The sequence below is a fragment of the Erithacus rubecula genome (assembly GCF_903797595.1).
Source record: "Erithacus rubecula genome assembly, chromosome: 15".
In the NCBI taxonomy this organism is placed as follows: Eukaryota; Metazoa; Chordata; class Aves; order Passeriformes; family Muscicapidae; genus Erithacus; species Erithacus rubecula.
In genome coordinates this window covers 7,216,130-7,237,674 of record NC_136667.1, presented here as the reverse complement: position 1 = coordinate 7,237,674, position 21,545 = coordinate 7,216,130, and the positions used below count along the sequence as shown (strand labels likewise).

General features: G+C 50.8%; 1 protein-coding gene across 2 annotated transcripts; it reads right to left on the bottom strand.

Moving 5' to 3' along the window:
• Positions 1–544: 544 nt before the first annotated feature.
• FRMD7 (FERM domain containing 7) lies at positions 545–21,163 on the bottom strand. 2 transcript variants are annotated; one of them, XM_079318881.1, is made up of 13 exons: positions 21,102–21,163; positions 12,190–12,366; positions 8,251–8,355; positions 7,892–7,934; positions 6,608–6,686; positions 5,856–5,953; positions 5,637–5,751; positions 5,307–5,454; positions 3,859–3,954; positions 3,438–3,601; positions 3,157–3,225; positions 2,986–3,061; positions 545–2,830 (listed from the first exon to the last, which is right to left on the bottom strand). In XM_079318881.1, exons 2-13 carry the CDS (start codon positions 12,244–12,246, stop codon positions 1,811–1,813), a joined length of 2,070 nt encoding a protein of 689 aa, XP_079175007.1. In that variant the 5' UTR covers positions 12,247–12,366; positions 21,102–21,163; the 3' UTR covers positions 545–1,810. The 2 variants fall into 2 exon arrangements, with proteins under 2 accessions (XP_079175007.1, XP_079175006.1); XM_079318880.1 differs by lacking the exon at positions 21,102–21,163 and having other exon boundaries at positions 12,190–12,602.
• Between the last annotated feature and the right edge of the window lie 382 nt (positions 21,164–21,545).

Here is a 21,545-nt window from a genome sequence, read left to right as displayed (position 1 = left end):
ATGGATGTATCCCAGGGCTGTGTGTGCAGCCTGTGTGAGAAACACTGCTGCTTTTTTTAACCCTCTGCCAAATTTCCCACAGACTGTCATTCTTAAATGTACTGAGTGGTGATTCTTGATCTTTCTAAGGTGCAGAGCTTTGGGAATGGGGCAAAAACAACCCTCTAGCCAGGAAGATTAGCCCTTTTTTTCAGTAGAGCATGTGCCAGAGCAGCATGAGGGATCACTGCAGTTCACAGCTTCACACAGGGTAACTAGGAGCAGAAGCAAACCTTACAATGTACTCACTTGTTGGGCTAATGCATTTCTTTGGGCAACCAACCAAGAATGTGGCTGTTTTCAGCAGTGTTCAGGGATCTCCACAAGTCTCCCCAGCTGCTGGGACAGCCAAGGCACAGAGGGGGCCAGGAAGCAGAGCAGGAGAGGGAAACCTTGGAGCACTGAGGAGAGGATCCTGAGCTGGGAGGCACAGGGTAAGTGTGCTGGAGGTGGTGCCTGCAGGACAGGGGGTGCAGATCTCACAGGGCAGGAGGAACTCAAAATTCAGTGTGAGCAACTGTTTTTTATTGTCACATTCTGAAACAAAGGACAGCAACATGCAGAATGAGCAGGACCCATCAACCCAGTTCTTTCTACATTTTAATTTATTTTTTTGGTCCCAACTCCTGTGTTTCTGAAATCCAGCTGGCTGCAGTGGTTTCTCCACCGTGGATTTTCTGGGCTGTCCCTCTGCTTAGTCATGTCCTACAAAGACTTAAAAGGTTGTTCTTAAAATTGTCAAGATTCCCCCTCCAAAATCTTAGGGAGGTGTCATCATTCTCAAGATTTCTGAGTATATTTCATGTAGGCTTGGGGTAATAGTAAGGTTTTTTAAATAAAAATACTTCCCAGAAGCTGCCTTTTCCTTTCCTACCTGCTCCTGATACCTTTTTTTTTTCCCCATGCTGCTTAACTGAGGACAGATTTGGGGGAGCAAAGGACCCCAAAGAACCCCCTTACACATCTTTCTTCCCTCAGATTTAAGCAGAGCACTGAGGTACTGGGGCTGTCATGGTGCTGACAGGAGATGATGGCTGATGTGCCTAAACAATGCACAGTTAGAGAATATGAACCCACTTTCCAGTGCTCTCCATGGGGTGCTTCTAAAAGCTTGACAAGTATTACTGAGATATTTCTGGAGAAGGATAATCCTCTAAACTGGCCAGGGAAAAGACAGCCACACACCGAGCCTTGTCTTCGAGTGTCAGGTGCTCCCTGCAGCACTGGGAGGTGAGGCAGGTGGAGGAGATGGGCTCTGTGCTGGGGTTTTGTCCTGCCCACATGGCATCAGCTCGAGGAGCAGCTCCCATAAAGATCTTGCTCCTTTCCAAAAGGGCCTCGAGCACCCTTCCCTCCAGTGTGCTTTCCTGCAGCTGGGAAAAGCAGCAGCTGAAGCTGTTCTGTGAGAAGTCTCCCTTTTTCTCCCTCCCCTCAATGAAGGCTCCAGCAGCTGAGCTCCAAGCACCAGCTCGGGCAGGACCCCCGGGCTTGGCAGGGCTTTGGGAGGTCGCTGGCCTCTGGCTGATCCCTCCCTCTCAAAGTGTGGAGGCCGAGGTAAACCAGCTTCCAAGCGTGCTGCAGGGGTTGAGTACTTCCCAACACACACCCCCTGCTGTCCAGTAACACATCCTCTATAGCTAAGAGCACTCGCACAACACAATCCCATCAATGTTTCATAAGCTGTAAGCAGACCTGCTAACAAAGAGTGTCACCGTTCTTTGACCCTGGGTCAGCACCGGCCACCTCTGCTCCCTCTGGCCGGTGTCAGGCACTAGGTGAAGTACTTGGAGGCCCCTCTGGAAATGCTCTCTTCCGCAGCGCTGGTGGCGAAGGACGCCTCCTCATCCTCCTCGCTGAGCTGGAGGCTGCCCGAGGAGAGCCGCACGCGGGCCATGGGCGAGCGCAGCACGCGGCCGTACAGCGAGCAGTAGTCGGCGGCCAGCAGCTCCGAGTCCGAGTCGCTGGACTCGGTGCTGCTGCCCAGGTAGCGCTCCGAGCGCCGCGGGCCCGGAGCCAGCGCTTGCTGGGCTGGGACGTGCCAAAAAACTCCCCCTTTGCGACTGCTCAGCGCGGGGCACGGCCCCAGGGGCCTGAACTCCGAGCCGTAGGGGAAGCGGATGGTTTTCATGTCCGACTGGCTCCAGGAGCGCTTGGGAGGCTGCTCCTGCAGGCCGAAGTCGAAGGAGCGAGCCAGGGCTCTGCTCTCCCGCGCCGTGGCCGTGCCTGCAGCCTCTCGGTGGAGCTGCCCGGCCTGGCTCCCGCTCGGGCTCTGCCCGGGGGGTTGCGCTGCCCCGGGGCCGCTTGTCCCGGCCGCTCCCGCTGCGTTCTCGCCAGGGGCCAGCGCGGGGCACGGCGGCTGCACGGCCCTGTCCGCGTACAAGAGCACAGCGGGCGCCGGGGCCACCGCGGGCAGGGGACAGGGCACGTCCGTGTACACCAGCGGCCGGGCGCTCACGTCCCGCATGTTGCCCACAGAGGTGCTTTTGCTGTTCCCAGCGAACTGGTGGTGGGGCCGGAAGGATGTCAAGGGATTCCTGGCTCCGAAGAGGTCGATGGGCTCCCACGCCCGCTCCATCTCCAGCTCGGCGTAGAGCAGGGGGAAGGCAGAGGAGCTTTTGGAGTGGGGCAGAAAGGTGGGGGATGCTTCGGGCTTGGAGCGGTCCGGCTCGGCGGCGAAGGTCACCTCCATGGTGGAGCTGCGGCGGCGGCTGTCCAGGCTGGGCTCGGAGCCGTGCACGCCATTGGCGTGGTAGGAGCCCCGGCTGCCGTAGGCCAGGCGCAGCTCCTCCACCTGGGCAGGGCACACAGGGCGTGGGTGCCAGGTGGGTGCCCAGAGTGGGGTGGGAAGGGGCACCCGGAGATGAGGGTCTGGCTTGAGCTCCTCCAGCCGGGGCAGCAATGCCAAGACCTTGGCACAGAGCTATTGGTGATGCTGCGGGGACTTACCTGCTTCGATACATCCGTCAGGAGGTCCGGGGAGGAGCGGCACTGCCTCTCATCGTAGCGGGATGTGTAGTGTTTCCTGCAGGACAAGAGCACGGGTAGGTGTGTGGCCAGGAGGGTCCTTCCCCTCTCCAAATCCCCGCAAGCACTGCCACCCCTCCACGCCTCCGGTACCTCTCGAAGGGCAGGCTCTTCATCTTAGCCTTCCTCCCGTGCTCCAGCAGCTGCCGCTGAGTCCTCCCACTGCAGCGTGGAGGGAGAAATGTGAGCAGCAGCACCAGCCCCAGCCTTTGTGCCCCACGTGAGGAGGCAGCAGGACTGAGGCAGGGGGCTCTCCAGGAGAAGCAGCTGTTGCCATCCCCTCAGATTCAGTCAGGGCTGACATAAAAGGGAGGCTCAGAGCCATTCCCAGGCCTCTCCCAGCCCCAGCAGTTCGGGTTTCCCTGGAAATTTACCTGTAGCGGAAGCTGGAGCCTTTGCTGCACAGAAGGGCTTTGGGCTTTGACTTGGGCTCTTCAGAGAGCCTGAAGAAGGCATGGTACTCCACACAAGTCTTCCAGAAGGCCTTGCAGGTGTCCCTGCTGGCCATAGTGAACTCCAGCGTGTCCTTGCACAGCGCCTGTACCAGAGACAAGACAGGGGTCGGGAGCACGGGACAAGCTCTGCCATTCTCCCTCCTGATCCCCCCAGGGTCTGTCAATGGCTCCAGGCCACTGTCACCTCGCTGGGGACACAGGAGCAGCAGATCACACTCAAGGGGCACCATCATGAGCAGCAGGAATGGCTTTTACTCAAAACTGGGGCTTTGGGTGGCTGACCTTCCATCCTCAGCTGTCTGCTCCCCAGCCCAGCAGCTACCTGTGCCATGGCACTTACAGAGATGTTAGCATGGAGCTTGATGAGAAAATGCTTCCTCTTGAAACTCAGTTTGCGGATTTTGGACCAGTTGAAGGTGTTGATCTTTGTATTGCCCTGCAAGGATAAACACAGCAATTACAGCTTGGTGGGGCAACTGGTAAATACAGAAATGCAGTGGGACAAGGCCTGAGCTCACAAGACACTGCATCAGACTCCAATGCAGCTCTTGGAGCTGGGCTCTGGGGAAAGGGTGTTGGCATTCAACACTCCATCAGCTGGTTCTAAAAGTAGAAATTGAAGTTCAGGGCTTAACTCTGCCTGCTGAAGCTCTTTGCAAAATCTAGGATCCCCAGGCAAATCTAAGAGAGGTCAAGGGAGGGCGTTCTGTCTGTGCCAGCTGAAATATCCTGTGAGTCAAGGCAGAATCTGCACCCCAAAGAAATAAGATTCTCCCTTCCTTTGCTGGGAAGTGTAGCAGTGCTCAGCTCACCTCCACACCTTTAGACCAAGTTTAAGCAGGCTGCAAGCACACTTTACCATGTTATCATTTTTCATGAGGTTAGATGCAGACACAAAACACTGAACCATGGCAGAACCAGGGAAAATCATGTTACTCCACTCTGTGGCACCAAGACCTTCTCAGTTTTCTGGGAGAGCCCAGATTTCAATGGGCTCAGAGATGTTCTAATCATCCATGAGGGGTGTTTATGGCTCTGAATAAATAACCAGGTCTGGCAGCACTAATTACCAACAGCAGACCCACAGCTAGGTTTTATGTTTGGGTTTGTTTTTTTTACTTTTTTCTTGCTGTGACAAGATGTTCCCAGGTTGAAATCAGCTGGTGTGGGAGCAGAGGAAGTCTGTATTTACCGTGCAGCTCGGCGGTGATTACAGCGTTATGTAATTGCACAGACGTGGGGGGCTATTTTCGCTGGAAGATTACACGGTGAGCACATGTGACAGAGCCGAGGAACCTGTGCTGCTCCCAGGGCCACCACCGGGACAAGGGCCAGCAGAGCCGGGCAGGTTCGGTGGCACCAACGAGTGCTGGGAGGGCAGCGGGGCTGAGTGCCAGAGCATCGCCTTCAGCGCCGCGGTCTGTGAGCACCCGCCCTCTTTCTGGGAGGATTTGGGGAGCTCAAACGGGAGAAGGGGCACCCCCAGCTGGAGGGGCAACCCCATCTGGGTCCTGCCAGAGGAGCCCTGGGCTCACCCGCAGCACCAGCACCCCGGTGTGTGTCACAGCCAGGCTGATCTGGGTCCGGGCTCACCCGCAGCACCAGCACCCCGGTGTGTGTCACAGCCAGGCTGATCTGGGTCCCCTCGCTGGCAGAGGAGCCCTGGGCTCACCCGCAGCACCAGCACCCCCGTGTGTGTCACAGCCAGGCTGATCTGGGTCCGGGCTCACCCGCAGCACCAGCACCCCCGTGTGTGTCACAGCCAGGCTGATCTGGGTCCGGGCTCACCCGCAGCACCAGCACCCCGGTGTGTGTCACAGCCAGGCTGATCTGGGTCCCCTCCCCGTCGCTGGCGGGGTGCGGGCGGATCCCGTACATCTCCAGCTTCCTGGCCACGTCCAGCAGCTGAGCATCCGACTCGGCCGGCGTCTTCCCTCTGGAGACAGACACACAGGAAGCAGCAGGAGAGAGAAGGCAGACGCTGAAATGGGCTGAGAAAATGAATTTTGTAGGGGCACATGCTGGCATCACACCCACCGCACTGCCAGCTCTGACGGCTGGTGGGAACACGGTGGGGGAAATCCATCGGGGGAGCTGTGGGAGTGGAGCAGCCCTCACCTGTGTCTCCGGTGGTAGTGCATGATCTTGTTGTCCAGGTACTCCTGGTTGGGCAGGTACCTGTGCATGGCCAGGTGCTGCTGGTCTGTCTCCTCGTGGAAGTCGCCCAGCTCGGCTTTGGGGACGGGGAGAGCAGGGGTCAGACTGTGAGGGTCAGTGCAGGGGAAGCACAGCCTGGCCCCAGGGAAGGGCCCTGTCCCTCAGGCACCCTGTCCTTACACTGCAGCAGGTGGGAGACCAGCAGCGCCGCGCTCTTGTCACTGCAGGGCAGCCGCCCCTGGGCCAGGTCCTTCTTGATCTGCAGGGTGAAGAGGTACCTGTGGAGGGGCACAGGAGCATGGCCTGGGGGGAACTGGCTGCTGGGCTGAGCCAGGAGGGCCGTGCTGTTCCCATATCTCAACCCATGGCATCACATCTGCGGGTCACAGGATGAGCCTGCAGCCTCTGCAGAAGGGCACCACCATGACCAGCATGTCCCTGTCACTGAAATGCTCATTAGCAGATTTCAAAATTAACATTCCTTTCTGTTTTGGAGGGCATTTGTCTCTATTGGGACTGACATTCTGCAAAAGCACTATCTTGGTTTTATTCCTAATCCCTATTTGCAATGCTTTCTCTAAAATTGTAAATGCTAACAGTGTCATTTTTAAAAATAAAACTAAAGTTCTTCTTTCAGAACACTGCTCAAGGCAGGAGCTAGACTGAGCAGTCAGACTCTGTGCCCAACTGCTGAAGTGTTTGGCAGTAAACAAATTGCAGCCTCCTAAGAAGGCTGATCCTTCAAGTGGATTGTGTTTAAAAACAGAGGATCAAGAAAAGATATTCTCTGGTTTTGTTCTGTAAAGCATAATACTTAGGATACTTAGGATAACCACTGCTTACAGACAGGCTGGGTGGATGAGAATAGAGAATTAACACACTGCAAAAACACAGAACTGTGTGGTGAGAAGGTAATAAAATAAGCACTGTACCTGGTCAGTTCTTCTCTCAGGTGGCCGGGGTCCACTGGGAAAAATTTCACCATAAATTTGAAAAGAACCTCCTTAGGATCTTAAAACACAACACCTTCATAAGTTTTCTTTTACATATCTATTGAGAACATTTACAACTCTCTTCACACATGCTGCCTCCTTACACAGTAAATGATCTGGACCCTTACAAATCAGGGCCTACAGCCTGCCCCCCCCCCCCCCAAAACCAGCATGCCCAGGCCCTCAGTATTACCAATGGGTACAAACAGAGATTTGGATATCTAAAGAATACTAAAGAGAAAAGTGCCCCAACATTTTTTTAAATTGCAAAAACCCCTGTTGGGGTTGGTTTCCATTAAATGGGGCCAGGGAGCGTGGCCAGAGCCTTGGTGTGGTTGCCATCACTGGGGCTGTGTGTTAAACTCAGCCCTCCAAGCACTTGGGAGGTAATAGCTCCAGAGGAGGCTGCTTGGGCAAAGGTTTATTGTGGGATGAGTGAGAACAAGGAGCCAAGCCCAAGGCAAAGTGTGTGGAGGGAGGGAGGCAATTATGTGAGCACTGCCTGTCACAGAACAGCCTGGGACGGCTCAGAAGGCACTTGGTAAAGGAAATAGGTGCCTGCAACAATTCCAGTTGTGGTGCACCCAGAAAGGGAAGGTTCCTAGCCAGGCTTTCCCCTTTCAGGGAAATTCATGCAAACTCTGTTCTGCAGCCTCCCCATGGCAAAGACTGGGGTCATGGCCCCAAGCTCTCAGTCACATCCCAGCAGTACTGGGGAAAATATGGATATGGAAAGAGGCCTGTGCTGAAAGCAGCACTGTGTAACACCAGCCATGGCCATGGCAGAGGAGACTGGGCCTGAATTCAGGTCAGGCTCTGCAGCATCTCCGTGGGGCTGGGGAGGAGCTGCAGGCAGAGGGGGACCCTGCCTCTGCCAGGTGCCTGGGCCACCCTGAGCTGCAAAGGGAGAAGGAGGGCAGTGCCTGTCACACTGCCAGCACAGCCACACAGGCACCCAGCCACCCCTGCTCCTCTGCCAGGCTCCCAGGTTATTAACAGCTCCAGCCTAAAATGCTGCAGATACCAGATTTCTAAGGCAGCAGTATTTCCATGAGATTTTGTATGGACTGAGGTGTCCTTGCAAACAATCCCACCCTCTAAAATGAGCCTGGTTAAGGCTGGAAGACAGAGATCCTGTCCACAAGCAACAACACTGCATGGATGTGTCTGTGCTAGACTCTCACTGGTAGAGATTTATAAGAATTCTATTCTTGAAATACTTACTTTTAACTTGCTTTGTTATGGGTTTCAGTGGTTCCAACCAGACCTAAAATAAGGCAATGAAGATCTGGGTAAATAAACAGCACCACAGATGAAGAATAAAAGCAGCAGCACAGTGGAATGCAACATGGAAGTGCTGGCCAGCTTGGCTGCTGTGACAAGTGTCCTGCTGGGCAGTGCCACATGGATGGCCATGGACACACCCCATGATAGATATCACTGGGGCTTGTGGCTCCCCACCTGACTCCCATTTTCAGGGTTTTTCTGCCATCATGGCAAAACTTTCTATTTAATTTTCCATTTGGAATTTCAGGGGGTGCTAACAACCCCCCAGCCATGTGGGCAATGGCAGCTCCACTCACCTGGTTCCCAGCCTGGCTGTGAAACTCCAGCCCAAAATACTCTTTCTCCACGAGGTTGAGGTGGCTGCAGGTGAGGTTGAAGAGCCCTTTCCCACAGGATTTTTGCTAGCAAACAAGCAGAGCACAGGGGCAGCAGGTTAGGCAATGCTGACAGCAGCTGTGATGGCATTTCAGAGAGATGGGGAGAACTTTCAGCTCCCTTCCTTCACCCCTTTCCTGACCATCCAGCAGCAAAATCTCACTCAATAAAAATGCTGTTGGCTTCAGCATGTACAACAGGACAACTGCATGCTGTGTTCCCTGCTTTTGGAAATCAGATTCCTTCCCATCACTTCTTTATTAAGGAGCATAAACCAGAAAAGAGAGCAAGGGAAAACAAACCATGTTTTGGCTCACTATTTGCAATTATCACTGTCTGGGCAGTTCTGTCCCTGGCAAACCAGTGAGTGACCCCCAGGACAAGCACCTGAACCAGGGACAGCTCTGGATTCAGAGCCAAGGGGAGCAGACCTCAAATCTGTGCAGTGAGTCCTTGTGCCCCAGGAGCTGGGGATGAGCTGTGTTATGGTTAGTGGTAATTAACAGTAACAGGACAGAGATCCTGTGCCATGGGCTCTGAGTCATCCCTGGGCTTAGCAATATAAATTAAGTGGTGCCACATGCTGATAAGGGAGTCCAGGCTGTAGTTATTCCCAGTAAACAGGAACACTTGGAGGGTGTTTTCTTGACTTGTCATACTGTATGACCTGGCTGGAGAACAAACCAGAGGGCCCTGACTCTGGAAAATGCTCCAGAAAGCACCAGAAAGTAAAATGGCAGGGACCCACCCCAACAAAACCTGGATGCATCTTCATCAACTTGTGGAAAGCAGACCAAAAAGAAGGATTATTGCAAAAGCCAGCTGGAGCAGAGGCCAGGTTAGACAGCTGCTAAATTATGGCATGTTGGGTGATGGAGGGGAAGGCAGGCTGCAGCTCCCTGTGGCAGTGGCTGTCCCCAGCAGGGACGGGAGGGACCTGGCTGCTGGTGCTGATGCACACTAATAACCACCTTTCAGGACTTCTCCTGGGTGAAATTGCTGGCTCTGTGCTTAAGGGATGCAGAAAAGTGATAGCATAATAACAGCATTCACTTTGCAGCACTCTCATTTCTCCCCAAAATTACTGGATCACAAGGGTAATTAAAAAAAATTATAAATGTTTTTTTTCCAAGCTAGAATTTTCTAGCATGAAAGGCCTTGGCCTTTGTCAGGCAGCCAGGAAAGACAAGGATTTCTTACTGGGTTATTACCTTCCACATGTCTGCTGGGAGCAACCCACTCTGCTCCAAGCCCAGCAGTGCCCAGGGACAGGAGCAGCCCCAAACCCAGGAAAACCTGCTCAGTGGGAGACACAGCCCTGCTGCTGCAGGGGATGCTTTGGAAGCAGAGCCTTTCTCTTGCAGAGTGTGGCTTGCAGGTGTCCTGGAGTTTGGGGTGCTGAGGCCAGTTCTTCCCTGAGCACTGGGGTACAGTCAGCAGCAGCAGCCCTGCACTGCACCAAGTGAGAGAGGGGGGTCTGTGCTGGAAGAGCTCAGTGCAAGGCAGAAACATGACATGTGAGGCTGTCTGGGGCTGTCCAAGCCTGCAGGTGCCTCTGAGAGTGGTGCAGGGCCAGGGGAGCACCCACAGGCAGAACCCAGAGCAGAAGGTGAAGAGGAGAGGCTGCACTGGCCCTGCACTCCTTGGTGAAAGCATCTGGGACTGTGAGGAGAATCAGAGGCACTGCCAGAGGTAGGCAGCAACCTGTGCAACACACGGGGCACTCACAGCCCCAAAGGGACCCTGGCAGCACCTGCAGTCCAGCAGCAAAGCCCATCCCTGCAGCATTCCATAGGACAGGCTGCTACTCTGGTTTAGGGCTGAGCAGCAGCTCCTGGGATTTGGTGGGATCCTCTCTCTCCACCCTGGGAGGTGCCTGCCCTGTCAGGGGTGCTGCAGCAGCAGTGTCATGCACCAAAAGCCAGCAGCCCTCAGGCTCCCTGTGCCCTCTGCCACACACCTGCCAAGGAGTTCCCAGCTTTACAAGGGACACACGACCACAGGAAACTCTGTCCTTCACTCAGCAACTCGTTTTTCTGGGCTTGTTTGGTTTGCTCAGCAGCACCCCAGCCCCAGCATGGGGTGTTCAGCAGGGAGGGCACAGTGGGGACATTCAGAGATGTGTCCAGTCCCTTCCCTCCCCTGCCCTGGGGCTCAGATCTGTTATCCCAGGAACCACCCCCAGTGCTCAGCTGAAGGAAATCCTGGGAGCTCAGTGGTCCCAGCTGTCAGCAAGGATGCAGATGGAGGCTGAAGCCTTCCTGGGTCAGCATCCAGCACCAGGAGAGGAACTTGTTCTCATGCAAAGCAGCCTGGAAATGAGACCTTGCTGCAGATGCCACGTGAGGCAGGTAGAGATGTTTACACTGAGAGTAAGGTGCAGGGGGAATCAGGCCCTCTGTGTTTTCTTGCTTTTGTCCTTTTCCCTCCCATTACATGCAGTACTCCACATTCAAAAGAGCTTTCCAAAGTCAGGAGAGGTTTAGGAAGAGTTGCTTAAAATATCTGCTCAAAACTTAGCCCAAAGCACTCCTTTTATACTGGAGAAGTCACTAATTCAGCTCCTCATTTATCCTAGCCACACAGCAGCAGCAAATGCATGAAATGCCTAAAAGGGGTTTCCAATACCATTCCATGCTAAAAAAGGAAATGACCAGGAGTTGCTCTAATGGAAGCTATTTGCTGCAATAACATGTCGTGCAGAGCTATAGTGCTGTGTTTTGAGCAAATAAGAAAACAGAGATGGAAAAAAAATGCAGCAACATTGTACCAGAAGCATCTTTTGAATTGTGTCTCACTATGACCTGATCTAATCAATGGGGGGAGGAGGGGAAGGCATTTTAAAATTACTAGTCTCATTTTTAAGGTTAATGAAGTTTTAAGATTAATGAAACTAAATCAAACAATTTCCATACTGTGTCAAGAGATGGAATTGCTTTATAATCCTCTTTTGTGCAAAATACTTTCATAAAGAAATAGAGCTGTGCATCTGAGAGGTCTCAGGCTGTGCTATAAACCACGGAAGAGGAGAGTACAAGAAAAGCCACAGAACTTAAAAAAAATCTCCTCATTTTATATTAAATACTCTGCTCCCACAGGAGATGCAGGTAAGAACAAATCTACTAGAATTAGCTAATTCAATTAGCTACTGTGATTATCAAACCCTAACCAACAGTAAATGTGCAATCACATTTGTAAAAAGATGTTTCTAACACACAGTTAAGACATATCTACTTTCAGTTAATCTAATCTAACACTATAGATATTAATACTAATTTAACATTTTAAACCCAGTTCAGAGCTAGCATTTGTTAAATGTGAAGTATTAATCACAATGTGTTTTGGGACACTGCCATGCAGAGAATATGACAGAATTTTTCTCCTCAGCTATTCACAAAACCACACAGTTTTCTTTTTCAGATGTGTGCAGATGTTTCTCACCAGGGATAGCTTGGACAAATGTGCTATTTTTATTCTTTTCCCAGACTTTACTTCCTTGCTGAATGTTAACTCTGGCAGCCAGACAAATGAGAGAACTTGACACTTGTCAAGACCATCACTTCAATTAACTGATTTACTAAATATCACACCAGGTAAGAAAAGCCATTCCTCCTCCTTCATAAATAATGCCAATAGCAGGAGACCATAAGAGTGTGTTGATACCAAAAAAAACACTTACCAATTAATACTATAAATTTTCATTTTGAATTTAAGATTAGTTTTCTTGTTTCTTTACTGTTTTTTTTTTATTTTTTTTAAGGCTGAAAACCAGAAGCTATCAGAGATCATGCAATCCTTCAGAGCAGCAATGACTTAATAATAAACACCAAAAAATCAGTAAGAATATGATACCCACTTACATCAACTACAAAGATCTTCTGGGAATCATCCAGGAACTGGACTTTCAGGTGCAGCATCCTCGAGCAGGCAGCTGGAGTGCAGCAGGCAGAGCAGTCCTAGCAGTGTGAGCAGGGAGCAGGGAAGGGAGCCCTGACTCCTCTTGCACACATAATTCCCTCTCAGCTGGATGGAGAAAGCTGCAGTCACAGACGTGGAGCAGAGGCTGGAGCAAACAAGCTGACTGCCTAAAAACTAACAAAAAAATACACCCCAACAACCCAATACCTCCCTTGGTTTAAATGTCACCACTGCAATAAAAGATGTTTTCTGCCTGTGAATTATGGGTGTATTAACAGGGGGAAGATTGGCAGTAATGGGGCTGAGATAAACACTCAGCTCTTACAGCTGGTGGTGAGCAATGCCAGGGCAAAGCAAGCCCCTGACTGTACCACAGGATTGGGGAGAAAAGCTGAGCATCTCTCCTGCCAGAATCATCCAGCAGTGAGTGCCCCCCTTGCTCTGCTCTGGTGAAGGGGCACTGGGGGAGCAGCTGTGCTGGCTCCATAGGGTGGGCACATCATGTTCTGTACACTGAGGGAGGTGTGGATGGGCTGGTGTACTCCACCAGAGACTGGAAAATGCTTCCAACTAGACTTGAAACCAGTTGTGAGTCCTTCCTGGAGAGGTAGAGGAGAACCTGCTCCTAATTCCCAGCTCACACCCTAGTTGAGCAGCTCAGTGCAGTCTCAGAAGCCTTTGAGACAAGCTGGTTCCCACTTCAAATCTGCAAAGTCCATGTCCCCAGGCATCACTCCCCCTCAGAGCCCAGGCTCAGGCTGCTGTGTGAGCCTTGCTTGGTGTGGTGGGTGTCTGGGGATGCTTCTGCTGCTTCTCTGCCCCAGGTGCTGCAGGGCCACGAGGAGCTGTCTGACCCCTCTGGTCCCTCTCATCCATCAGAGACCACCTCACTGAGCTTTTGGGTGAAAGCACCTCTGGGCAGGAGCCCCCACTTACAGAAAAAATGCACTGAGCAGTACCAAAGGCAGGCACTGGACTGGAATAGGGGACCATTATTGTTGCTGCTGAAAAAAGTCAGAACCACACACAATCCTGTGGGACCCAGAGTGACAGAAACATGGCTCAGCAAACCAAAAAAGCCACATTTAGTGCTGCAAAGATTTTGCTTGGTGCTTCCTTGGCTGTTTGTACTGAAAATTCCACTGTAAATCACTCCAGACCATTTGCCATGGCTTCTTTTGCACTTCCCAAATATTCCCAGGGATGTCAAGATGAAAGCTGTCAGGACAACATAGTAACTTGTCACCTCTGGTGCAGAGAGAAAAACCATAAAGCTTTTTATCCAAAGAAAAATGTGTAAGTCTTCTACTAACCAGGACAAAAAGGAGCCTGAAAGTCAAAGCCAACCTGCTTTTCCCCGTGAAGCTGCTGCAGAAAGCAGCTGAGCCCACGGTGCTGCTCTGCCAGGAGGGGACAGTGTGCCTGCACCACGTCAGGACAAACTCCCAGCACTGCACTTGGCCTGGGGTCTGAGCTCTTTGTGTCACAGAGAGGGACAGCAGCATGTACAACCATCCAAGGGGGCTGAGTGCACTTTCCCTCTGCAGTTTAAAATGTTTGTGCTGTCCAACATTGGCAGGCACCAAGGAGAGGAGCAGCTCTCCTGCGAGTGGCTCTCACATCACAGGCACAGCTCTGCACTGGGAGCATGGTGGGGACCCTGCACTTGCAGGAGGGATGGATGGGGGTGCAACAGAGGGGCCCCCAAAGCCCAGAAAAAGGCAAGTCTCTGCTTCAGGCTTTCCTGGCAGGCCAGGGGCACTGACCCTGGACTCCACAGATGCTGTAGAAGCTGGGCACTGGCCAACAGAGTTGTGAGTGGAAGAAAAGGTTTATTTCACTACCTTGCTATGAAGGAATAAGGCTGGTTTGGGCCAGACAGGACCTCTGACCACCCTATAAAGCTATCCATGGAGCCAGCATGGAAGCAGCAGCAGCAAACAGAATCAAGCTCCATAAACAAGAACTTTTTGGCACAGGATACTAAAGGACAGCAAGAAGAGATGTGGGACAAGCAAGATTTGCTTGGGGCATGGAGATTGTCTGAGCAGATGAAGAACCTGTTTAACCCCCCACCTATCTCCTTCTGGAGGTGACTTGGGGGCCAGCAGGAGCAGCACACAAGGGGAGAATCAGGAGAATTCCAGCCTGATCCAATGCCCAAGACCAGCCTGGTATGTATGTCCTCCTTATCTGCAGGGGCAGGGAATAATGTGAAAATGGTGCAGGAAAGCACAGAACCTGTGAAGGGCAAGCACAGCCATAGTGGCAGGTGGGGAGGGGACTCCAAGCAGCAGCATGGTGGAGTGAGTTCAGCTTCAGGGCTCCTTGCTCAGCCTGCTCAGCCCTTGATTTTAAATACTCTGGACCTTGCTGACACCATCCTGTGTTAGACCAGCTCTCCCAGGAAGGACTTTGTTCCACCAAGTGCATCTGACCCCTCATCAAGCTGGATGCATTGTCTCAGTGTCTTCAGCCTCTCAAATCCTGCAGCTTGCTGGAATGGACTGAGCAGAGCAAGAAAGAAGTTTCCTTCCTCCCAAACCCTGTTGCCCCTTTTTCCAAGGAGAATACTCACACTGAAGTTTGGGCATTTCTCCTTTGTGCCCCGTTGGTGCTGGAGCAGCCCACAGGACAGGGGAGAGAGCTAAGCACTGCAGCTACACCCTGCAGAGCCTGCTGGAATGGTGAGCCATTGTCACTGGGCAGCAAGTGAGCCAGCTCAGAGCTGCTGTCCTGGTTTGGGGCTGGGGATGGGCAAGGAAATGCCCCAAACCTCCCCACTGCCTCCCCAGAAAGGAGCAGGCTGAGAGAACAAACTCTGACAGAGAAGGGACATAATAACATGCTGGCCCTGCATCACTGCAGCTCTGTGCATTGTTGCCCCTATCTTCAAATTTGGTTGAGAAAGGAAATGAAGATGGCTAGATAAAGCAATTGAACAGAGATCTGCCAGGGGATTTTTAACACCACCGTGCAAGAGGCAGGAACCACACCCAGCTCTTTGCTGAGCAGACAGAAGTGCACACTCAAAATGCCAGCCAGGACTCACCCAGGTGGACTCTGGCCAGCTGTGACCTTTCATACACTCACACTTCACCTCCTCTTCCTCAGCTGGAGCTGCATGGAGAACTTCCACGTTCCCTAACTCCTGCAGCTGCAGGGCCAGGGAGCAGCCCAGCTCTTGGCTGCATCACTGAGAGCAGCCTCTGGGAGGGCCAAAGTCCTTCTGAACAGCTCCAGGCTCCCAACAGGATATCCCAGCTGGTTAATGAATCCAAGACATGGCACCAACACTGTAAACAGGGACGTTTCTCTCCAGAACAGGGTACCTACCACATTCCTGCTGCCCCTCCAACAGGAATAGCTTCACTCTCAGCTGGGGTCCCAGCTTATACACAGTTGCTTTAAACTTTTCATAAAATAGACCCCCCTAAAAAGTATTTTCAAAAAGCAAAGCCTGAAAATATTTGGTTTGTTTAGCTTAAAAAGAGCAGGAAGGAATAACAATCACCTGATTGATGCAGAGCCACTCCAGAATAGATCAGCTGTGTTCCCAAGCTAAAGAGAAAATGGAGAGTTTGCTGGACACTGCAAGGAGGATCTGAGTTAGGTCCTAGGAAAGACATTTACATTGTGAGGCAGAACACTGGAGCAGGCTGGAAAAAGCAGAGTTGGTTTAGACATGCCTGTTGAGGACAGTCTAGATCCATGGTCCTTCCTTTAAACCTTTAACAATGATCATTGTTTCACATTTACTTCACATTATATCTTGAACATAAATCAACAGTTAGAGGGGACTCACTGTATCCTGCCCTTCTAAAAACAGCCCCAAAACTGTTCTATTTATTGAATATAATCAACAGTGATACATTTACATTTTCATCAAATTTTGCTTGCCAACCATCAGCTAAATAATCTGACATCAGTGTGCTGAAATTCATTACTCATAAGTAATCACTGGAAAAAAGGAAAAAATTGCATTTTTTATTTTGTGTTTAGGTGGGGTTCACCCATTACCTTCCAACTGCAGGATAAGACTTCTCTGAGCAGCATTTTGATATCAGAAGGTGACATTATACAGCAGCATTTTCCTCTCCATTTTACCCCAGCAAAAATCAGTGCAGAACCTCATGCTCAAGGAATCACAGAATAAAAGCAACTCTCATTCTTGTGATTTTATTTTTATTTCAGCTTCAGCAGCTAAGAGGCTCTTTTTACCTACCTGCAACAACTTCAATTATGCACTAAACACAACAGCAATTCCAGACACCTGAGACAAACTAACCCTAAGTGCAAAACATTCCTTGAAGTGCTGAAGCCCCAAAAGATAAATTGATTTCGTTTCTGCTGTGTCCAGCCTGTGCTGCAGGCGTTGGGCTGCCGGGGCTGGGGCAGCCCGGGCGAGGCTCTCGCTGCCTCCTCGCTCCCTCTCGTGGTGCTGCTGCTGCCCCACAGCAGCCTCGGGAGAGGATCCTGTGTGAGCCATCAGCAGCCCAGCAATCATTCACAACACATTCCAGCCTGCATCCATGGGCTCTGCTGACTTCTACTCCTTTTTCAGATGTTACATGTTATGTAAAAACTATTACAAGGACTGCAGAAAGCAGCTTGCTGTAAGCAAAGCTTACAAATGACAGCACAAGCTGTACAAGAAACTGGATACAGCCCTGACTCTGGTGATACCCAGACCACTTTGTCTCTTTTTTGATATCCCAGTTACACTGTGTTGTTGGCACAGCTATATAAAAAGCACTTTGTGATGTTTAATTCAAATAGGTCACTTCAAAGACATGAGAAAGCCTCTTCAATGTGTTGAATCAAAGGAGCACTGATGTCTCCAAAGCCTTGGGATCACACAGCATTCAGTGATTTCCAGCTGGGCAGAGGCATCTCACCACACCTGGGTAGCAGTGCACAGCACTGGGCTGGTACCTTGATTTTTTGCTGTCTTTTATTTTTTCACACATGTTGCTGCTGGGCTACTTGCTGAGCACCAGGGAGGATCCTACAGCCAATGGCTTTGTCTGAGGAAGCTGCCAAATGGAGTCTGCAATGCCAGGTGAATCCTAGTGGAAAGGACAGAGTTCTAAGGAACTATACTACTTGTTTTCATGATAGATGTGGTTTCCCTCTTGGCTCAAGACAAATAACTCTGGTTGAGTAAGCCTTGATTACATCTAGACAAAGAAACACACATGTTCTCCAGGCACCTCCAGGCCAATGGACCAGACCCATTCCACCATATGGATCTTGATCCTGAGTTTTATTAACACTTCCCTCCAGTAGCCTCTGTACCTCCACATTTTTTTTTTCCTTTTATTCTTTCTCAAAAGACCCTTATCACATTTCAGTCCTACCAGGGCACACCAAATTCCAGGAATGCAGCTCACAGCAGAGCAGGTCAAAGCCACTCTTCACAGCAGGCAGAGGAGGAACACAGAGCAGTATCCACCTGAAGCTGGGAGCTTGGTACTTTTGTAGTGACCAAAGGTGATCCCACTTCATGGCCCCTCCTCCAGGGCCTTCTGGCAGATGGTGGGAGCTGCAAGACAGACATTTCCAAAAGCAGGAAACATTCCTACATTGTGACTGCCCCGAGGTCTCAAGGTACACTCACAAAACCTTTCCAGATGATTAAACTGGATCCCCAGATGGAGCCATTTGGATGATCCTGTGCTGACAGACAGCTGAAGGGAAAGGAATGCAGTGGACACCCAAGCACTTCTAACCACAGCCTGACACTGGGCAGGCCCTGCAGCTAAAACCTTCCTTCTAACCTATTAAAACATCTGCATTACTGAGATTAGACCTAGAGCATTTGGCAAGGCTGTGCTAATTCCTGGAACAACGAGTGGAAAATAATGACAGGGCCAGTAATGTGACTGTGGTCACTGAGACACAGCTCTGCAAGGGACTTCAGTGATCCCACGTGACAGCCCAACACACTCCCACTCCTTCCCCCAGCACTGGTTATTCAGCATCATCTTAGAAAATCCTTCACCATCCTACATAACTGCAACTTGCTCCAGCACTTACATGTGCTCTGTGAGCAGCTTTCTCTCTTCTCCAATGTAAATCAGCTTTCTGAAAATTCAGTTAAATTCTTGCTTTCCCACAGAAGCTGGTGATTACACAATCATTTTTAATTTGAGGAAAAGGGGTCTAAGATCTGTCCCAGCAGTAGGATGAATCCCAAGGTGATGACTGATCATCCTATCTTGCCAGCTCCCAAAAAGACAAGTAACCCTTCAGGAATGTCAGAGATAGCAACTGTATTGTTTTTTTCCTGGGCTGACCAAATAATTTAAACGTAATGTCAAGGTAGATCTAAGGACATAAAACTGCATGAACTAGTTGGCCTAGCAACAGGAAAAAATAATCAATTTCTGGAAAAGCTAGAAATTTCCCAGAAAGATGATTGTTTGCTTTACTGAGTTAATTAAACCTTTTAGTAGGAGTCTTAAGACTGAACAAGTTACACTGTAGTCTCACAAATATATGAAATACTAATCCTTTTCATCAGTCTGAGAATTTTTCAACTTTGTTATTTAAGTTCTAGTTCACTTATTTATTTACATGCAAGAAGTTCAATTTCAAAATTATTCTACAATGCTGGTGGATCTGATTCCAAGCAAGTCCAAGCACCTCCACATCTCTAACACACCCTACCCCCTATGCCCCAGGAGAGAAGTGCTACAGTTAAGATTTTTCTTCCCAGGCAAGAACAATTGAGGTCACCCAGTAACTGGCAGTGTCACTGAGTCTCAAATCCCACGCAAGCCTAATCACCAGAAATATGCTGAGGAGGAAGTAAGGCACTGCTAAGAGAGAGTCACAGCACACTCAGACTGAACCAGCAGAACCAAGGAGCACAGACCTGCCACAAACCAAACAAGCAGCAAAACCTCCCCTAAGAGGGAATATTTTACAGGTTCCTACAACAGAGACTTTTTCCCCATCAATTATTGTAGTTATTGCTCCAGACCCTTAGGAGGGACTTGAAGAAAACAGCTTTGAAGGAGAACACCAGCAGCAAGGAAGCTGGCTCCACACTAAATAGATTATTTCCACAGAGAGCAATTCCATCCCTTCCAGTCCTGCAAGCAGCACTCACTGCCAGCCAAGCTCAGTGCTGCCCTCAGCAGCACCAGCACACAGTGGGACATCCCCTCTAACAGAGCACTGTGCTGATGTACAGCTCAGAGCCCTCTCCTCTGCTCCTTGCAGCTGTAGTGACCAGGCACAGATAAAAGTGGCTATGTAAAACACCAGAAAGCCACATTATTTCACTTTCAGAGCACACAGCATCGGGCCACGTCACCTCCTGCCCGCAGCTCCGGGAGCTGTTGGTGCTTCCTCCAGAGTGAGCTGTGACTCAGGCAGCCCCAGCAGCCACCCGGGCTCTGCTCTGCAGCACAGATAACTCACACAGGGCAACACACACTGCTCTGGAACCCTATCTCATTTTAATTAAGACTAGACACTTCCACCTAGTTCCACACTGTAATTACAGCCCAGCCTCCTGGGGCAGATGCCAGCATGCAGCTCCACACGAGGTGTGGCCGGCGGGTCACCCTCCACCCTGGCAGGGTCTCTGTCCTGGCTGTGGGGTTGGTGTGGCTGTGGGGTGTGTGGGGTGTGTGGGGTGCACCTCTGCACACCCAGTCAGGCTGCTGTACCCCAGCCAAGCAGCCAGCTCTGCCCTGGGCAGGGACACAGCTACGTGCCACCCGTGCTGGCTGGGGGAGCGGGGTGGGGACAGGCTCTCCTGCTCCCTGCTGGCTCTGGCACAGCCCTGTCCTCTGGCTCCAGGGGGGAAGCAGACACTGGAGATTTCTGCAGGTACCTGTAGAGCAAGACCTGGTAGACCAAGAGAAAAGCTGCCATGAAACACTACATGAACAGCCCCAAAACCAGACAGAGCAACGTGACAATGCCACACCTATTTAACAAAGGATGCTGCAGCAGCAACTGAGGTCACTCTCAGCACCAAGACTTTTGAAAGATAATAGCCTACACTAACAATCCTGTGTCCTTCCTAAAAGTTCCCAACTCAGCCTGCATTACACTGTCACTGATGTCAGAGGGGTTTAACATATGTACTTGCACCACTTCCCAACTTACAAGGGGAAACAGGAAGCAGCTTCCTTAGTTACACTGAGTGCCATAAGGAATTGGGAGTATTGCTGCATTCTGACTTCTTTTAAACCACATGAGAAGTCAGACTCACACAGCAGCAAACCCAGTAGTAACACCTCAAAGCAGACTGATCCTAAAGTGTCAGCTCCCACCCTCAGTGACACTAATGAGAACAGGGAATGCTTCACCCTCCCCTCTCAGCTAGGTTAGGGAAGCAGACATTTCACCCAAAAATCACTTAGACACAGACCCTGCTCTTCTCTATAATTTTCCTCTTGAGATGGAAACTACTTCTCTATTTCACCAAAGGAAGTGTGAGCAGGAAGAAGAAACAGCACAGAAACCTACCTACAAGATAAGGCAAATGCTGTTTCAGCTGGAGGAGGGGTGGTGAGCAGGCTGTGTGGTTTTGCCTGTTGGCACATTGCTGAGGACTGAAGGTACCAAGATATCAACTTTTTCTCAACTTGAAATCACACTCTCCATTATGTACAGCTTTAGTTACAAACACAGTACTAAAGGTCACTGCCAAGACTGCATGTCCTGAGGAAGATGCACTTTTTGTTACAGGGCCCAGATGACAACCACTGACTTTGCAAATTGAGGGCTTTTACTGAGCATTTAAGATAATTGCTATCAAATAGCTTTGGGTACTTTAGTTTTCTGGAAAAATCTTGTGCCTCTCCTGTGGCAGAGCTCCAGGAGCACTCACTCTGCCAGGGTGGGGGAAAGATGTCAGCTCTGGCTGGAAAGCAGCTACAGACACTGCAAGGTGATATCAGGACTTGCAGCCATCTTCACACACACAAAGCCTGCATGAAAACAAGAACATTAAAGATACACAGAAGACAAACACAGATTTCTTTTGAACAAAGCTTCATCACACTGGCCTGTGAGGAGGCTGCTCTGAACCAGCCCCCAGCTCAGGAAGATGAAGCACAGCCCCTGCTCCCCCTTCTCTCTCCTCAGAGAGAGACTGTGAGCTTTACACCCAGCTGGGGCACAGCTGCACACCCTGTTCCCCCACACAAGGACTCACTCAAGACAATTCAAATGTAGTTACTGCATTTAGAATAACCAGGACCTCAAAACAAACCCACAAAACAAAAAAGCAGCAGCAGCTTGTCAGTTCAGCCCACTCCAGAAGAAACTGAAC

Excerpts from the sequence above, each read along its gene's own strand:
- FRMD7 (XM_079318881.1), bottom strand. The coding sequence starts at position 12,246 with ATGCTGCACCTGAAAGTCCAGTTCCTGGATGATTCCCAGAAGATCTTT. Across the intron at positions 5,752-5,855 it reads GGTCTCCCACCTGCTGCAGT|CCGAGCTGGGCGACTTCCAC; the intron begins GTAAGGACAGGG and ends CCGTCCCCAAAG. Across the intron at positions 2,831-2,985 it reads TGACGGATGTATCGAAGCAG|GTGGAGGAGCTGCGCCTGGC; the intron begins GTAAGTCCCCGC and ends TGCCCTGCCCAG.